The 19919-nt window shown below is 36.7% G+C and overlaps 1 protein-coding gene across 2 annotated transcripts in view; it reads left to right on the top strand.

The window, feature by feature from the left end:
* The window catches only part of LOC114241621 (UDP-glucosyltransferase 2-like), a 97083-nt gene that overhangs the window by 62404 nt on the left and 14760 nt on the right, over positions 1–19919 (top strand). Inside the window, exons 1-4 of one of the 2 annotated variants that reach the window (XM_089737846.1) lie at positions 3312–3485; positions 14154–14309; positions 17397–17484; positions 18843–19014. In XM_089737846.1, the coding sequence (XP_089593972.1) occupies positions 14160–14309; positions 17397–17484; positions 18843–19014 (410 nt within the window). In that variant the 5' untranslated portion in view covers positions 3312–3485; positions 14154–14159. Of the gene's footprint in view, positions 1–3311; positions 3486–14153; positions 14310–17396; positions 17485–18842; positions 19015–19919 lie in introns of those variants that run through there. The other variant, XM_089737847.1, reaches the window with a different exon arrangement.

Here is a 19919-nt window from a genome sequence, read left to right as displayed (position 1 = left end):
AGGTGCAATCGACAGTGCTGATATTTCTATCTGGGTTAAGAGATTAGGTGTGTCGGTTATTCCATGGATTAATCAGATGAACTCTGAACAAATATTAAATATTTTATTATGTATTACTTAGACATTTTTGTCCACCTTGAGATTTCATTGATCTTGTTACATGTCTCTGCAAAATCGACTTACTTATATTAAATTGCTTATCTATTTCAAATAAAGACTTATTCCCAATTTCGCTTCGAATAAACCAGATTTTTACCAACAAATTTAAAAAATATTGTTATAACTACATAGACAACCCTACAAACCTGTACCTATTTATACTTAGGTCGTTTCCATTTCACGTATTCTCATCCCAATTGACCCCTTTTTCGTTGTTATTTGTACCTAAGACGTCCCCAATATCCCCAAAAACAACAGATTTTTACATGTATTTTTATTTAATCAAATACATTAAAACCAATAACAACTGAGACTTACCTTTAATATATATGCTGGTTCAAACACTAAATAACGTTTATAAATCATAGTTGTCTTCTATTATTATCAAATAAATAAAAGAGAGCAAAGTTTCTAGCACTAAATTAATGACCACCACAGGAAGTTAATTTGAAACGCGATTTTTTATAAGTTAGCAGCTATTATCATGCATATTCAGAGTTGTTTTGTGAACCTTGAACATTCTACTATTAAACTACAAAAAATGGAAGATTTTGCAACGAATATAAAACTTATATTGAGCGTCGAAAGATTTTCCCGGTTTTTTCCCGATTCGCCTGTCAATCCCTAATCGCCCCATTTTACCGGTACACTGGCTTACGAAACGCTAACGAAGAAAAAAGTATTGAAGCCAAGTTATGTCTAAAGAGAATTCAAAACAGAGTTTCTCAATGTCTAATCGTCTAATATTCTCACAAAGCTAAAAGTTGCTCTAAATTAATACTACAACGTAAAATAACTCAAAACAAAATATAAAAAAAACGATTTAAAAAATTAAAGCGTTATGTACGACATTTTGAAAACTTTTTTTTTTTTTTTGAGATTGTTTTATTGGCCCTGGAGTTTTGAAAACTTCAAAGCAGTGTTTCCACTTACGTTTTTTTTACCACATTTTACCCTAGTTTCTTTTGAATTTATCCCTAAAATTTCCTAAACAACTTTCATAAATCCTTTATATAGAAAGCATAAATAAAATACAGAAAATAAACCACAGCATATTATTTAATGTAGGTATATATAATCTAAACGCCCCCAGAAGATCATAGATCTATAGGATTAGAATTTTCAAGGAAGTCGACGCATTGCTTTTATATTCTTTTGCTGCAAGCAACCTAACACTGTTCGGTTCTAAAATTAAGCAATTGTTTGCTGGCATTCACAACTTTCTATGAAGCAAGTCGTTCAGGGTTTCGTTAGAAAGCCTGTTTCTTTTGTCAGTTTTTACATTTGAGAACACTGAATAATCTTTCTACCTCAGTCTTTGAAGAAGGAACTGCTAGCAAAAGCGAAATGACAATTACAAGGTTTTCGTAAATGAAATTACCATGATAATCTTTCATGGTACATGAAGTACCTGTATATTACAATACAAGTAAGTTCTGGTGACATCAACGAAAATAGGTAAATAAAAATTTGGCGGATTATACTTATTGAGATTCTGGGGAATCCCTAAGAAAAACGCAGTGGCTTAATCTATGATTTACTTTACTAGAGGGTTACTGTTGAATCAAACCTTCTTTATAGTTTTTATACACAACTCTGTTTTATTCTTTTACTTGTCAACTCGACTTAATGTCATTCTCTCCATAAAATAAAATGTTCATTGTTTTACTTTAATTATCGTTTATTTTAAAATTCACAACAGTTACTAGTATAGGCTTTGCTTTTTACCCCGAAATATCCTAAATCCTGGTATTTTTAAAATTGTCTTTATCATCCAAAATATCAGCTATTTTTCCCTAAAAAAGGGAGAATTCCCTAAAAGTGGAAGCACGGCTTCAAAGTACGCTAACATTTTTATTGAGTCAGAACTCGTATCTGCCATCTAGTGAGTTTATTAGTTCATTAAGGCCAAAACGTTTCAAAAATGACCTCGCCGGTTCCTAAAGATGACGCTAGTTGAATGTTCTTTTCCTTTGTATGGGAGTTGCACCCCCCTGGTTATGTACGACATTTTGAAAACTTTTTTTTTTTTTTTTGAGATTGTTTTATTGGCCCTGGAGTTTTGAAAACTTCAAAGCAGTGTTTCCACTTACGTTTTTTTTACCACATTTTACCCTAGTTTCTTTTGAATTTATCCCTAAAATTTCCTAAACAACTTTCATAAATCCTTTATATAGAAAGCATAAATAAAATACAGAAAATAAACCACAGCATATTATTTAATGTAGGTATATATAATCTAAACGCCCCCAGAAGATCATAGATCTATAGGATTAGAATTTTCAAGGAAGTCGACGCATTGCTTTTATATTCTTTTGCTGCACGCAACCTAACACTGTTCGGTTCTAAAATTAAGCAATTGTTTGCTGGCATTCCCAACTTTCTATGAAGCAAGTCGTTCAGGGTTTCGTTAGAAAGCCTGTTTCTTTTGTCAGTTTTTACATTTGAGAACACTGAATAATCTTTCTACCTCAGTCTTTGAAGAAGGAACTGCTAGCAAAAGCGAAATGACAATTACAAGGTTTTCGTAAATGAAATTACCATGATAATCTTTCATGGTACATGAAGTACCTGTATATTACAATACAAGTAAGTTCTGGTGACATCAACGAAAATAGGTAAATAAAAATTTGGCGGATTATACTTATTGGGATTCTGGGGAATCCCTAAGAAAAAAGCAGTGGCTTAATCTATGATTTACTTTACTAGAGGGTTACTGTTGAATCAAACTTTCTTTATAGTTTTTATACACAACTCTGTTTTATTCTTTTACTTGTCAACTCGACTTAATGTCATTCTCTCCATAAAATAAAATGTTCATTGTTTTACTTTAATTATCGTTTATTTTAAAATTCACAACAGTTACTAGTATAGGCTTTGCTTTTTACCCCGAAATATCCTAAATCCTGGTATTTTTAAAATTGTCTTTATCATCCAAAATATCAGCTATTTTTCCCTAAAAAAGGGAGAATTCCCTAAAAGTGGAAGCACTGCTTCAAAGTACGCTAACATTTTTATTGAGTCAGAACTCGTATCTGCCATCTAGTGAGTTTATTAGTTCATTAAGGCCAAAACGTTTCAAAAATGACCTCGCCGGTTCCTAAAGATGACGCTAGTTGAATGTTCTTTTCCTTTGTATGGGAGTTGCACCCCCCTGAGTTAGTGTTTAACCACAGAGCGTGTTTGGCGCGCGTAGCGACGCTGTAGCAATTTTTAAACACAAATCTGTAAACTAAAATAATAATAACATTGATTTAGTTCAATTTGTGAAATAATAAGTTACTTGAAAATTTGTTACATTTAGATAGTGCACTGAAATTGTTCAGGTAAGCTTAATAAAACACAGTTTAAACAAATTGATATTTAAAACGTGTTTTTGACGAAAAAATGCTGGTCTCGTATGATCTGGATGTTTTAAGCTATAGCTATGATTAACCACAATTTATGCATGTATTATTTATAATGTTTATTTTGTTTTATTTTTATTATAAACTAGCTAACCCGGCAAACTTCGTAGTGCCTGACACGATAAATAAAAGACCCAAACTTTTGTATAAAATAAACTTAAAACAAACAAAAGGAATCCGTCCGACGGGGGACACATCAAAGGAAAAACAAAATTGTTATTTTTATTTAATTCCGAGCATTTTCAAAATTATTTACCTTTTAAACCTTCTCTGGACTTCCACGAATCATTCCAGACCAAAATTAGCCAAATCGGTCCAGCCGTTCTCGAGTTTTCTCGAGACTAACGAACAGCAATTCATTTTTATATATATATATATATATATATATAGACTATAATCGTAACTTTAAATAAGTACACGGGCCGTCTGGCTTATTAGGACACGGACGATTAACATTGTGTAATAAAAATCAAACCCGCAAAATATATAATTTGCGTAATTACTGGTGGTAGGACCTGCTGTGAGTCCGCACCGGTAGGTACCACCGGACGGAGGTTTTTTTTTTATTGCTTAGATGGGTGGACGAGCTTACAGCCCACCTGGTGTTAAGTGGTTACTGGAGCCCATAGACATCTATAAAGTAAATGCGCCACCCACCTTGAGATATAAGTTCTAAGGTCTCAAGTATAGTTACAACGGCTGCCCCGTTCGAAACGCATTACTGCTTTACGGCAGAAATAGGCGGGGTGGTGGTACCTACCGGTGTGGACTCACAACAGGTCCTACCACCAGTAATTACGCAAATTATATATTTTGCGGGCTTGATTTTTATTACACGATGTTAATCCTCCGTTAATGAGCCAGACGGCCTGTGTACTTATTTAAAGTTACGATTATAGTCTATATATTATATAAAAATGAATTGCTGTTCGTTAGTCTCGCTAAAACTCGAGAACGGCTGGACCGAGTTCGCTAATTTTGGTCTTGAATTATTTGTGGAAGTCCAGAGAAGGTTTAAATATGGTAGATAAATATGAAAATGCTCGGAATTAAATAAAAATAACAATTTTGTTTTTCCTTTGATGTGTCCTCCGTCGGATGGATTCCTTTTGTTTGTTTTAAGTTTATTTTATACAAATGCTTAGGTCTTTTATTTATCGATTGAGGCACTACGAAGTCTGCCGGGACAGCTAGTGCTTAATAAAAAATCATAAATTTAGTAACGAAAATTCTAGAAGACATACAGAGGTGCACATCTCATCTGTCCTGAGATAAAACGATTTTTTTTTATCGAAAACGTCGGGTGAATTTACAAAATTCCTTATCAATCCTAATAATTTGAGTCCGGATGACCGTGCATGATTTGTTTCTATTGTCTACTAAGCTACCCATAGATAACACAATGCATTAGTCACAGTCACAGTCATACGACAGGATTGGTATCAATATACCTATTCGTGAAAATTTTCGTGATCTACAATCTAGTATCTACTATTACACAAACCTCACTTTAATCTATGTGCAAAACTATTGGCAAAAACACAAAAGGACAATGCCCATTTTCTATGGACGTTTGGGCCCCTAAAAAAAGTTGTCGCGTCATGGTGGTTTTAACTTATTTTGATAGACAAAGAAATATCGTTTCATATTCAGAAAACTATTTTTATATTCTCACCCAGGCTTAAGAGAAATCTGTTTTTTCTGCAGCTAACATTAAGATGTTTATTGTTTTTTTCGAATTCAATAATCGCTTTCATCATTATTAACAGTATTAAATAAGTTAATTGTGGTTAATGTTGCTAGAAATAAGCCCTTACGTACATTTTATTATTATTATATCCTCATAATAATAATAAAATGAAACGAAAATCCGGAAGCCGACAACGATATTATTGTTGTTGTTTTTAAATTTGCCAACAAGCAGGCAAAGAGCGTAGCCTATACAGCCTAGTCTGTCGTAGTTATATTTTTTTATGTCAATAAAAAACCCGGTGTATCTCTTTTTATTGCTTTTTGGGAGTTTTGACGTCAACTCGATGAATAGCTCATTGAGTGAGCATGAATTTCCGCAGACCTTTTATCTTGAAAAAAAAAAACAGTCACTGCTATGTTAGCCACAGTTTTATTCCAATGCCTCAATAATCGTGAACAACGATTATTGACGTTTAATACACAAAACAACACCCAATTTATATATTATACATCACAATAAACTATTAAAAAAACATTAAAATAAAACTTCAAGTGACGCTTCACTCGGGTTGCTGCCAAACTCTCTGATCATATAAGAATAGAGTAATGGTAGGCCATTGAGATTTTTACTAATGGAATCATTAATATCTAAAAATATTAAATAAAATAACTCATGGTTTTAAATAATAATTATTATTACAATATATAAATATTGAATTGAACAAAAATATTCTTTTTTTTTTTTTTTTTTATTGCTTAGATGGTTGGACGAGCTCACAGCCCACCTAAGGAGTAAAGTGGTAACTGGAGCCCATAGACATCTACAACGTAAATGCGCCACCCGTCTTGAGATATAAGTTCTAAGATCTCAGTATAGTTACAACGGCTGCCCCACCCTTCAAATCGAAACGCATTACTGCTTCACGGCAGAAATAGGCAGGGTGGTGGTACCTACCCGCGCGGACACACAAGAGGTCCTACCACCAGTTGAACCACCACCACCACCACCATAAACTAAAAAGTCTGTGAATTATAACCTTTAGTTATTATTTTTTAATTTGTTGTTCAAGTCACAGACAACTCTTTCGTTTGGCAGCATATAGGTTTACTATAAGGCTGTATGGGCTGTATGGCCTATTGGCGAATTTAAAAACTATGGCACTAAGTTTTGGGATGTTATCAAATAAGTAATTTACTTTTTTGTAAAACAATGCCAGGCCGAAAGAAATGTTGATACATAAACTAAACAACGTAAAAAAATAAGGCATAGTTTTTCAAGTACAAATAGTTTTGGCCCACTTTTGGGCATTGTCCTTTTCCTTCGCATTCTATCATTTATTTGTAGAACGATTTCTTTGTTATATATTCTTAAGATGCTATTCGATTAGCTTTAGTTTTATCAATAGAACGTTCTGGAAATATGAATGAACATTATTATAGAACGGAGTTCTTACCACGTTTTTTTTCTTCATTTTAAAGACTTCACGATCACGTGTGGATCTAAATCGTGAAATAATTGTGTTCATAGTGTTTTTTTAAGGGATTTTTGACCTGGTAACTAAGACCTTTAGGTCAATTCCTATTTTAATTTATATTCTTATTTTTATGAAAAATTATAATATGGAGTGAATGATTAATTTGAGCCAATAATCAAGTCGTCGAAGATAATTTGAAGTCGTCGTGGCCTAAAAGGAAGTCGTCGCGGCCTAAAGTATATCTAAGACGTCCGGTGCATTCTTATGTAGCGATGCACCGGTGTTCGAATCCCGCAGGCGGGTACCAATTTTTCTAATGAAATACGTACTTAACAAATGTTCACGATTGACTTCCACGGTGAAGGAATAACATCGTGTAATAAAAATCAAAAACCCGCAAAATTATAATTTGCGTAATTAGGTACTGGTGGTAGGACCTCTTGTGAGTCTGCGCGGGAAGGCACCACCGCCCTGCCTATTTTTGCCGTGAAACAGTAATGCGTTTCGGTCTGAAGGGTAGGGCAGCCGTTGTAACTATACTGAGATCTTAGAACTTATATCTCAAGGTGGGTGGCGCATTTACGTTGTAGATGTCTATGGGCTCCAGTAACCACTTAACACCAGGTGGGCTGTGAGCTCGTCTACCCATCTAAGCAATAAAAAAAAATCCAATCATTTTTGAGTTAATAATGCATAATAATATACTTTGTTCGACTCTATTTATGATAATCTGATTTTATTTCGTTGAAATTTATTTTCTTTTATGTGAAGTATCAATAACGTAACAAAATTAAATAATGATTAACAGAAAATGAATCTTAAATGTAATTGTTAAGATCAAATTTCGCTTGTACGAAAACCAGTGTCACTAAAAACCCGTGTGACATTCAAATTTATTTTGTCGTTTTTTGGCGGGAACGCAAAGAGCACAGTTGTATGAAATGTTTCTTTTCTTAATTTAATATTTCTTAGGTTCTAAACATGAAACAATGATGATTTATTTAACATAAATATGTTACTGTAACTTTGACAATTCTACAGATACTAAATAGTATCTGTAGAATTGTCAAAGTGCTGTGAGGTTAAAATCGCTAGACGTCGCGTCGATCCAACAAGTTCATTGAACTCTCAGTAAATTCCGACCATTTTATTGAGAGAGGTAGGTAAGCCCTTGTTTATATAAAACCGAGACTTCGACCGAAGTTTCAAAGTCACCGAGGACAGTCACACTTCGATGTCAGCTTTTAAACAATTGAAAAATCGCGTATTAATTATCTAAGAATCTTCATTTAGAACGAAAAACATGTTTATGTTTATCATTCATGCTGTTAAATGCACAAGGTCGTATGTAACAAAATGACGATTAAGAAAATGGTCTTTCTATGCTAGAAGCTAAAGACTAGTTTTGTTGTTTATTTAAAAGCAAATAATGTCTGATAAAAATGACCCTCAAATTGTTTAGCATTTACTAACAGTGCTACTGTTTTGTTATGGTGATATTCAAATGTATATGCAACATAAAAAAATATTTTTAAATTCATCTATTGTATAATAGCGTATTTTTAATATGCTTTTATTAGCTTCATACGTATGTTAACATTCATGTCATTGTAACGGAATCTTTGACGGTGATTTTGACGGTTTTTCAAAACGTCAGATTAACTCGAAATTTGACGTAGTTACTTATCAAAGACCGATGAAAATTCAATATTTTATGCTATCGGCACGCTGTGATAGCCTTTTTGACATATTACAATATGTGTAATGCATAAAATGCATCATGAAAGACCTAAGCGACCCTGCGACGTTGCCGGCTACACCACAAGCACCGGTCACCGTCCTCGTCGAACCCGTCGCGTGCGACGAAGGGCTCGACGAGCGAATTAATCCATAGACACAGCCCCCTGAGTTTCTCGCCGGATCTTCTCAGTGGGTCGCGTTTCCGATCCGGTGGTAGATTCTGCGAAGCACCGCTCTTGATAGAACATTCCGGTTTGAGCCCCGTGAGCTCACCTACATATTAGGGTGAAGCCTCATCGCGCGACCGAAACAAACCATTTTGTTTTTACCGCGCGTTGAGCTAATAAAATATAATGGATGTGGAACAATTCATTAGTGAAATACTGAGTAGACCAGAAATATGAATGTCAAAACATACACATCACAAATATAGGCATGTTATAAAAAAAAAATGTGGTACGAAATAAAACAACAATTTTCCGGTAGTAATGGTTTCATAGATACTCTTGGATAGGATTATTGAAATAAAATTTGAAATTTGAATTGATTTCGTATTCTAGATGCTTGAACCGGTGCTCGAATGTTCCGTCTTGATCTGCGTACGCTATTGTGAATATTGGAGTCTCCAAACTGGGAAACAAACTGCTGAAAATCTGCATCTCTGTCTCCATCTCTTTCTTTTAAGGCACGACACCTTTATAATCAACTAGCGACCCGCCCTCGCTTCGCTTCGGAAACATTAAAACACACATGAAACCAAAAAAAAAAAAAATAAAAAAAAAAAAAAGTAGCCTATGTTCATCAGGGACAATGTCGGCTTCTAATGGAAAAAGAATTTTTCAAATCGGTCCAGTAGTTTCGGAGCCTATTCGAAACAAACAAACAAACAAATCTTTCCTCTTTATACTATTAAGTATAGAGTATAGATATCGCGTGTTTTTTGTTTGCCTTTACGCTTTTCGTAAAAATACGAAATTTATTAGTTAGAATACCAAACGTGTACTGAATTGTGACACTTGCCCGGGATAATGTTTTCTCGAAAATTATTCGTTCCGCATTTAAACCACCCGGTGGATATGGGCGCATCAAATAATTTTTAAGAGGATAGGCTTCATCGCCAATTAACACGTATGGTAAATTGAGATTTGAACCTTGTAATCTCTGTGAAGGTTGAATCAATTTTTTATTAATAATCTATTTATCGGGGTAGTTCTTATATTCTTAATATTCCTAATATAATAATAAATAGTGTGAAATTCGCCAAGTTCTCTCCTTTTCTAACTGGTTGCGCTCCTATTCTTGATTGAATAATATCTACAGCTAAGAACGCACTTATTTCAAGGCAATATCGTGCCACTTTTGATAGGGACATTTGATAGGGCTTTCTAAATACGTTCACCTCTGACGCCGCCGCCGTCGCAACTAGTCTAGCTGTGGCATACCCCCGCAAATCACGCCGCCCGCCGCACCTCGCAACGCACCGCAAAACGCACCGCCAGTAGCTGTGGCCAGGCCCTTAAGGCTATTAGTATAGGTAGGAAAAAAAAATGCCAGGTATCTGCCGACCGACCGACCACCACGAACATCACCGAATATCACCGAAGAAACGCGACGAGTAGTATAGACATCAGCGCCTCCGCGGAATATTAATGAAGAATTGAAGTTGTAGTTGGAATATTGAAGACACCATTGAAAAGATCATCGGTTATGTTGAATATAGAAGAATTCGGTTTTATTGACAAGATCGGTCGGCTCGGCTTACGTTTAGTAGCGAAAAGTATTGAGTTTGATTTCGAGTGAGCTTGTGCGATATCGTACACCTTAAGGCTTCGTCGAACAGAACGCGTAATTAGCGCGCGTCAGAGCGCTAAACTGACGGCGCGCTATGACGCTGAGCTGTGTTGTACTACTATAGTAACATATCGTCAAACAGAGCCCCAGCGCTAGCAGTACGCAACGCTCTGTCGCGGCCATAGATTATACACTTAATATTTTATAGTCGCGGCGTTAGGACGCTTTGACGTCAGGCGTTGTAATTTTTTACAAATTTTATTTTAGCGTCCGAGTGAATGTGTATTAAAATACTGGATAATGCCCGAAAAAATTATAGAAATAGTTAAAAAATACCCATGCTTATACAATGCCACATCTAAATCACTCGACATCTTAATACTTTTATATTTTCACACTGCTATCGAAAGGCACTATGATTTGGCGAATGCGTTGCGTCAAGGAGTGTTGGGCTCGTCTAGTCAATTTGTGTGACATGAAAAGAGCGCGACGTTAAAACGCAGCGCTAAGTACGCGTTCTGTTTGACGAAGCCTTTAGGCGCGAGTAATCGCCACGAGACGGGCATCCGTCTTATAAGATTGTCAAGAAATCTTATAAGACCAATAAACCCGTCCAAGCCAGGCTGATGTCACTCGCCTTATCGACACTTGTAACGTGATTGTTAGATACGCATCACGTGTAATGTGTCACAATGATTATCCTAAATTTTGTTGAGTTCCGCCCTGGCACAAAGACGCGGGATGATGCACCCTAAACTGGCGAACACTGATTGAGCGAGGGAAGAAGCAAGACGGTGTTTCGTAGCGTATGGGATATGGCAATTTGTGTACTTTGCAACCTATGGGAAATTGTTGTAATAAAGGTTTTTTCGGTGAAAGCCAAAATGAACGATCTGAATATTAATATGAAAATGAATATACATACTTTATATGCACACAAGTAACAAAATAATACAAAGTAAGCGACCAAAAAAAGGTGCAACAAAAGGCTATTATTTAATCGGACCTGTCCATATCGCATTTTCACGGTCGTCACTGCTATCATCACCTATATTAATCATAGTCCATCATAATCCCTAGATTATACACTTAATATTTGAGTACATTAATTGAGTCGTCTATTATCAAAGGTGGCAATCTGTGCATTTGGACAACAATTTTTTATTGACATGTCAATACAGATTGATTTGAATATAATCGTCTCCTTCAAAGAATACGGTTCAAAAGCTGCATTAAATAAAGGTTAATAGTTAACCTGTTATTTATTTAAGATGTCGTTCCGAAGAGTTTTGTGACTGCCAATGGAATACAAAGTCAATAATTCGTTTTTCTGATTTACCAATCATTGTCCAAAAGTCAGATTGCCGGCTTTGATAATAGTCGACTCAATTATTATAAGTTTGTTCTCTATCAAATCAAATCAAATCAAAAAAAATATACTCAAAATAATGAAAGTACATACTTGTTGAACGTCAAAAGAAATACCGCCAATTCACAAAAACTAGCCTCTTCCGAGTAAAATATTATCTATGTTACACCAGTAATTATAATCAAATAAAAATAATAATAAAAATGGTTCACGGAACTCGATAGTTTAGATAATATCAATGTAATAGATAAATTTTGTGTCCTATTTAATAATACATTCGATAAATGTTATGACTAACTGCACGTCGCTATTGACGATAAAGAACAGCAATTTGCTCCTTCAAATGTAATATATATATTAAATACGTGAAGCAAAAACTTTGTATCCCTTTTTACGAAAATTGCGCGGACGGAGGAGTACGAAATTTTCCACACTTATAGAGAATATAGAGAAGAAGTGCACAATGCTAATATTTTTTTTAAATAATGCATAAAAGATACATTAAATCAATAAAGAAAACATTACACACACTACATATCATGTATTTGACGCACACACGCATGTATACTATTTATTGTCAAACTTTTGTTCTTGACGTCTGTGGTCAAATCGAGTATAGATTAATTATTGTTTGTCTTTATTAATATTTTTCTACAGTATAGTCTTGGCGTTGAAAATACAATCATAATAGTGTACAAACTTACAATTCCAATTAATTATAGTCGAATTTCGACTACTGCGGGACCTGTAGTTACTATTAATACGAAACTTCATGAGTGGACAAACTTCAAAATGACCATCGTAGCGTGCCGCTAGTGTAAACAGTTATATTAGTATATTTACTTTCAGCAGTCAAAACAACAAATTCATTAGAAGTCGTCGTGGCCTAAAGGATAAGACGTCCGGTGTATTGGTATCTAGCGATGCACCGGTGTTCGAAACCCGCAGGCGGGTACCAATTTTTCTAATGAAATACGTACTTAGCAATTGTTCACGATTGACTTCCACGGTGAAGGTATAACATCGTGTAATAAAAATCAAAAACCCGCAAAATTATAATCTGCGTAGTTACTGGTGGTAGGACGTCTTGTGAGTCCGTGCGGGCAGGTACCACCACCCTGCCTATTTCTATATACCTAGTCAGGTCATAAATTCTGTCACATGTTTAATGTAAAATAATTGAAATAAGTTTATTCATTATGTAACCATTCATATACCAAAATGAACTTAACAAAACATAGATTCTTATGACACTAAAGTTTATTCAAAATGACCTCCGTGATTTTGAATACAGGCCTTCAATCTGCGCGGCCAGTCGTCTATCGTAGCATGAACGAGGTCCATGTCAATATAGGCGGCTGCCTTAATCAAGGATGTCTTGAGTGTCTCCAAATTGGGATGAGGCTTTGAGCACGCCTTTTCCTTCAAGTGTTGCCATATCTTGTAATCTAACGGATTCAAATATGGACTGGAGGAGGGCCAGTCTTCGTGCCGGATGAAGTCGATTTCACGCGCCGCCAGCCAGTCTTGTGTGCTCTTCGCTCTATGAGCTGGCACCGAATCTTGTTGGAATACCCAGTGCCTGTTATTGAACATGGTATGAGAAACAGGTTCCACAAGGTTCGTCAGGACTATATTTTGATACACAACTGCATTCGTTTTTACACCTTTCTCACAAAAATGTACCTCTGTTAAGCCCCAATAAGAAACTCCCAACCATACCATGAGCGAGGTAGGAAAATGACCTCGTTGGACACGCGGAATACGGTTGCTCGCTTCTTCACTACTGTGTGCGTACACCTTATCATTTTGTTTGTTGTAGCTCTCTTCTACGGTAAAAATTTTTTCATCCGAAAAAAGAATATCCAGATATTTTTTTCCTGCGTACCGCTTCAACAAAGCGCGGCATCTCTTCAGTCTCAGGTCCATTAGACGAGCATTCAAACGATGTCCTGTTTTTCTTCGATATGCCCGAAGCCCTAAGTCTTCATTTAACACCCTTTTCACCGTGGTTTTGCTTAACCCCATCTGAAGGGCCAACAGTTTCTGCTTACGTTTGGGATTTCTTTGAATTCGCGCCTTCACAGCTTTTATCACTACTGGAGTCCTAACAGACCGAAGGCGACCACTTCTTGACCTGTCATCTACACTAGTCTTCATTGTATCGTTTGATAAACGAATACGATAAACGAATCTTTTGGTTATATTCAAATTTTTCAGTATGTTAAAAATTTGAATTGGCGCGTAACCGCAACGATGCAACGCAATAAGTGCAACACGGTCTTCTTTAAGCGTCCACTCCATATTTAAAAATGAGTAAAATTCTAAAAGTATACATTTTTATTTTCATGAACAATTCGAAATTCGAATTCAATAAACTTTTTTGTGGCCAGCATTCTAAAAGAAAAGTTTTTACTGTGTGACAATACTTATGACCTGACTAGTTATATATAAAACCATTCACCACAAATCATTATTTTCTTAGTCTTATTTTCTCAGGCTTTTTCTGTTTTTTTTCAGACAATCATGAGGTGTCTCGGACTGCTTTTCTTCTTGGTGTGCGTGGTGACGTCGGCGCGTGCGTACCACGTGCTCTGCGTGTTCCCGATACCTTCGCGCAGCCACAACTCCCTCGGCAAAGGGATAGTCGACGCCTTGCTTGAAGCTGGTCACGAGGTTCGTTTTTGAAGTGATAACTTCTTATGGGAGGGTAAGCCGCTTCGTTACGTAACGAGTTACGGCGCCAGTCTGTCTGGCGTCCCTTTCTCTTGCGGTAGGCAGCGGCTTGGCTCTGCCCCTGGCATTGCTGAAGTCCATGGGCGACGGTAACCACTCACCATCAGGTGGGCCGTATGCTCGCCCGCTTACAAGGGCAATAAAAAAAAAAAAAAAAACAGCGGTACTAAGAACGCACTTATGTATAAGCCGCGTCAATAAAGAAACGTACCTGCACTGACAGATGGTAAGGTCAACAAATAAAAAGAAAAATAGAATGAAAAAGTTGTTTATTGTAAAAAAATTATAAAAAAACAAATGAGGATTTATTTTACTTTACGTTGTAGTTCTCTATGGGCTCCAGTTACTATAGAACACCAGGTGGCCTGTGAGCTCGTCCACTCATCTAAGCAATAAATAAATTTTAAAAACTTAGGCAATTCTGACCCTTAGTAATAGAAAACGTCACCGGCGACCTACACGACAGTCAAAGGGCTAATGATGTTTGTCACTAATTAAATTCCGGTGGTAGATTCTGCGAGACACGGCTCTTGCTAGGGTTCGTGTTAGCAACAACTTCAGGTTTGAGCCCCGTGAGCTCACCTACTAGTTAAGGTTACGCTGAAATAGCCTGTCGAGGCTATCGGCCACAGAAATAATATCAAGATAGAACGGCTACGTGAGCGTGGCACCCGTGCCAAAACCATGCACTATATTGCATGCTTTTCTAAACGCGCTCTCATTACGCAACATGAGTAGGTTTGTAGGCAGCGGCTTGGCTCTGCCCCTGGCATTGATGAAGTCCATGGGCGACGGTAACCACTCACCATCAAGTGGGCCGTATGCTCGTCTGTCTACAAGGACAATATTTTTTTTATTTTTTTTTTATTGCTTAAATGGGTGGACGAGCTCACAGCCCACCTGGTGTTAAGTGGTTACTGGAGCCCATAGACATCCACAACGTAAATGCGCCACCCACCTTGAGATACAGGTTCTAAGGTCTCATATATAGTTACAACGGCTGCCCCACCCTTCAAACCGAAACGCATTACTGCTTCACAGCAGAAATAGGCAGGGTGGTGGTACCCACCCGCGCGGACTCACAAGAGGTCCTACCACCAGTAATAAAAAAATAATAAGAAAAATAAATAAATAAAGTCCCGCTCCTGCTCTCGCAACGTAAAAACATAGACAAATCGATACAAATATGCCCTATAGTGCTGTGGCAAACAGCAAAAACAAAAACAATGACACGAATATGAAGAAAGGAGATATTTCATAACATCAGTAAGTAATGAAATTCAGTAAAGAGTCTTCTTTTTGAAAAACCAAATACTGGTTATACTTTTACTATGTTCGTTGACTTATTTCTGTGCTATCACAATAGGTAGGAAATAAATCGGCATCGCTGCGCCACTTTGAGAAGGCGGCACGACAGGTTCTCTTGTCGTGGCCGCTGGAAACTACATACCCGATCCTGTAGACCGAATGGTAAACCGTCGACGTCGCCAAAAGCACGTCATTACGGATTCTCCTGATCCATTAACGGTGCTTTTAGGCACCACAAGCACCGGTCACCGACCTCGTCGAACCCGTCGCTTGCGACGAAGGGCTCGACAAGCGAACTAACCCATAGATACAGCCCTCTGAGTTTCTCGCCGGATCTTCTCAGTGAGTCGCGTTCCGATCCGGTGGTAGATTCTGCGAAGCATGGCTCTTGCTAGGGTCAGTGTTAGCAACACTCCGGCTTGAGCCCCGTGAGCTCACCTACACACGTTAGGGTGAAGCTGAAATAGCCTCTCAAGGCTATCAGCATAGGTAGGAAAAAAAAGGAAAAAAAATAATTTAATTAATCGACTCCTGCTCCGAAATAAGGAGGTCGTCAATTATACGATACTATTTTATGTGCGTCTTGTTTTGGAACTTTTGTTTTCTAGGTCAAACGATTTTTAATGATGCTTTAATGATCCCTCTGAAATCTGGTGTTTGTCATATTGTATTGGTTGCACCTTATCAAGAACAGACTAGTCATTTTCGGGTTATCCTTAATAATGCATATTTAATTAACTTGGACCGTATTAATGATGTTCTCTTTTTATTTTGTATTTTGTCAATTTTTTTTTTCAATACATTAGCATATTATTTGAATAAACTAGCTAACGATTCGGTTTCTGATTTATAAAAATTGAGAACGCTTGGATTCCCGTCAACAGACCGGTCATCATCCTCGTCGAACCCTCAGACACAGCCCACTGAGTTTCTCGCCGGATCTTCTCAGTGGGTCGCGTTTCCGATTCGGTGATAGATTCTGCGAAGCATTGCTCTTGCTAGGGTCAGTGTTGGCAACACTCCGGTTTGAGTTCCGTGAGCTCATCTACACGTTAGGGTAAAACTGAAATAGCCTCTCAAGACTATCACCATTCAGCATAGGTAGGTAAAAAAAATAAAAAAAGTGTTTAGTCCCTATAGTACTATATTACAGGGAATCCTAGCCCTAGACTTATTATTACCCACACGGGAATATACTATAATAATTGGGTCTCTTTTTGCCGCGTATCTTGCTTTCCTATTTTAAGAGTGAGACAACCATATTATAATATTACTAGCTGACCCGGCAAACGTTGTGTTGCCTTAAATAAGATTTCTACGGAAATTCTAGTTTAGAAAAAAAATCTCATTGAACCACATAATACCTCATTATAAACAAAAAAAAAAATTATCCAAAAAATAAAAATAAAAAATAAATGTTTGGGGTATGAAAAATAGGGCGATTCTCAGACCTACTGAACATACACAAATAAAACCAAAAAACATGGCTGGCAAGCTACGATTGATACACAAATAAAACCAAAAAAACATGGCTGAAAAATGTACACTGAGTAAGACAGGCGACCGGCTTCGTCCTCATCCCTACTACGTGATGTTTGCTGGATGAGTGGTGACACCTGGCGGGGATTGTGACGTCATGCTCGTCATCGTAGTATCCCCAACGGAAGTTTCCAACATGGCCGCTTCGCGTAGAGAATGAAGCTTTATATTCTTTTCCAGGTGACCTGGGTGACTCCGTATCCTCCGAGCGAACTGGCCAAAGGTCTGAAGGTAGTCGACGTCAGCGCTACAATAGCTATAAGTAAAAGTAAGCGAACTCTGTTACGATAACTAAGTTAGGTTTGTTGAACGAATTTCGACTTTAACTATTTAGGTTTTAGATAGAGTTTTCTTAGTCACGTTTGTTTTTAGCAAGTTCCAGAACATTCGAGATCAGCAGTAATCGTATGTTTTCAATAGTCCCTGGGCTTGAAGCGGTCGTGGCTTAAAGGATAAGACGGCCGGTTTTCTTGTATAACGTGATATTGGTATAGTGTGAAGTAGTTACTATTTCTGTTGAGGACGTTTCTAAGACTTTGAGTAGGTATGCTATAGCGTCTTCTGAACCCGCACGGGTAGGCACCACCGCTCTGCCTACCTCTGCCGCGAAACAGTATGGTTTGAAGGAGCCAGCCGTTGTATATCTTATTTTAAACCTTTAAACGAGCAATTCTTGTATATATAATATATAAATATATATATAATCTGAATCTCGGAAACAGATCCAACGATTTTTATAAAATTTAGTATACAGGGGATTTCGGGGGCGATCAATCGATCTAGCTACGATTTATTTTTAAAAAATGTTGTTTTATTCATGTTTTCAATAATCAACTTTATCGATAATCAACTTTATGACTCTATTGGCGAATATTAATACTATTTTTCATAATTGAGAGCAACTAACTGCTTTAAAGACACAATAACACTAAAGCTATTTCAGCAGATGGCGTTGTTAAGCCACCCGAAGCCAATGAGTGTTTGGTTTAAGGTTAGACCAAGAAAATATACTGTTTATTTATATTATTTGTGTCCTTTTAACTCACGTGTTCACTTAGAAATGCCTAAACGATCTTGGAATATTTCATAATTTTATCAAAATATAAAACGTAGTTAAATATAATTTCTAAAAAACACAATTTATCAATAAAAACAAAAATATACCGAGCAAAGCTCGGTCATCGTCTAGTACTACTTAATACTATAACTACGACATAGAGCTCTTGCCTTGATTTCGTTGTCAACGACACTGTTAATGTCAATAGGCACCAGAGATTCAGGTATCTATCAAATGAGTCGTCTATTATCAAAGGTGGCAATCTGTGCATTTGGACAAAAAAATGTTATTGATATGTCAATACAGATTGATTTGAATATAATCGTCTCCTTCAAAGAATACGGTTCGAAACCTGCATTAAATAAAGGTTAATACTTAACCTGTTATTTATCTAAGATGTCGTTCAGAAGAGTTTTGTGACTGCCAATGGAATACAAAGTCAATAATTCGTTTTTCTGATTTAGCAATAATTGTCCAAAAGTCACATTGCCGGCGTTGATAATAGTCGACTCAAATATCTTGTGTTGTATGACAGCTACCGCCATTTATCTATCTTTCATCCTTCTTAGTTATGGAAATGCATGACCAGAGAAACTCGAATGTTGGTGTATCTTTCGTGAAAGCTTTGGCTGAGAATATCACCAGAGTGTCGATGGCAACACCGGCCCTGCAGCAGGCGATCGTCCAGGGGAAATACGACGCGGTCATCACGGAATCGTTCTTCAACGATGCCGAAGCTGGGTTAGTACGGTCATTGCTATTTCGATCTGGTGGTGCGTTCAACGAAGCACTGCTCTTGCCGGGGCTGGCACGGGATATCTCAGGCTCAGCCCCCGGACCGAACGTAGCGTAGCTGGAACAGTTGTTAGGCTACCAACGAATGGTTGGGAAACTAAGAAACTTCTTTATTCTTTATTGTACACGCAGTTCTGTATGTGTATGTGCATTACTATAATTCTCATATTGTATTTGTTATTTTAGTTATGTGTTATTTGTTCTACACACACTCATCACTTTTTATTATTATTCTCATTATCCTCTCGCAGGTCTGCTGGAAGAGATTTCTTAAAGAAATAAGCAGTGCCTTTGTACATAATTTTCCTATTACTCTGTATTATGTCCTCTTTTCTGTGTGTACATACATAAATAAATAAAATAAATAAATAAATAAACAGTTAATACATAACAATAATTGCGAAAAGTTATAAAATGGCGACCCTAACTCAACAATTGAGTTATCTAACCGTTCATAAAGAGGGAGAGCATTACTTAAGTGGGTAGAAGAATTCAATCTAATCAATTTACTTATTGATACAATACACAATGACGATAATAATAATAAATAAATAACACTATGTAGATACACAATTACACACATAAATAATATAAACATATAAATACACGTACATATATAATGAAATACATAAAATAAATACATATTGATAAGTAATACTAAAGCGATAGATAGTGCTCCTCTATTGCCTTCCTGAATACTTCAATTCATCTAATTCAAATAATTCTAGAAACATTAGCCCTTCGAGGTAGACTATTTTAAATTAATTAAAAATTGATTAGCGGTCGGCAGCGGCTCGGCTCTGTCCACGGGCGACGGTAACCACTCACTCACTATAAGCCTCCTATTTATA

The sequence above is a fragment of the Bombyx mandarina genome, chromosome 24 (genome assembly GCF_030267445.1).
Source record: "Bombyx mandarina strain Sakado chromosome 24, ASM3026744v2".
NCBI lineage: Eukaryota > Metazoa > Arthropoda > Insecta > Lepidoptera > Bombycidae > Bombyx > Bombyx mandarina.
The sequence above is the reverse complement of the archived record's forward strand: the minus strand, read 5'-3'. Positions and strand labels throughout refer to the sequence as shown.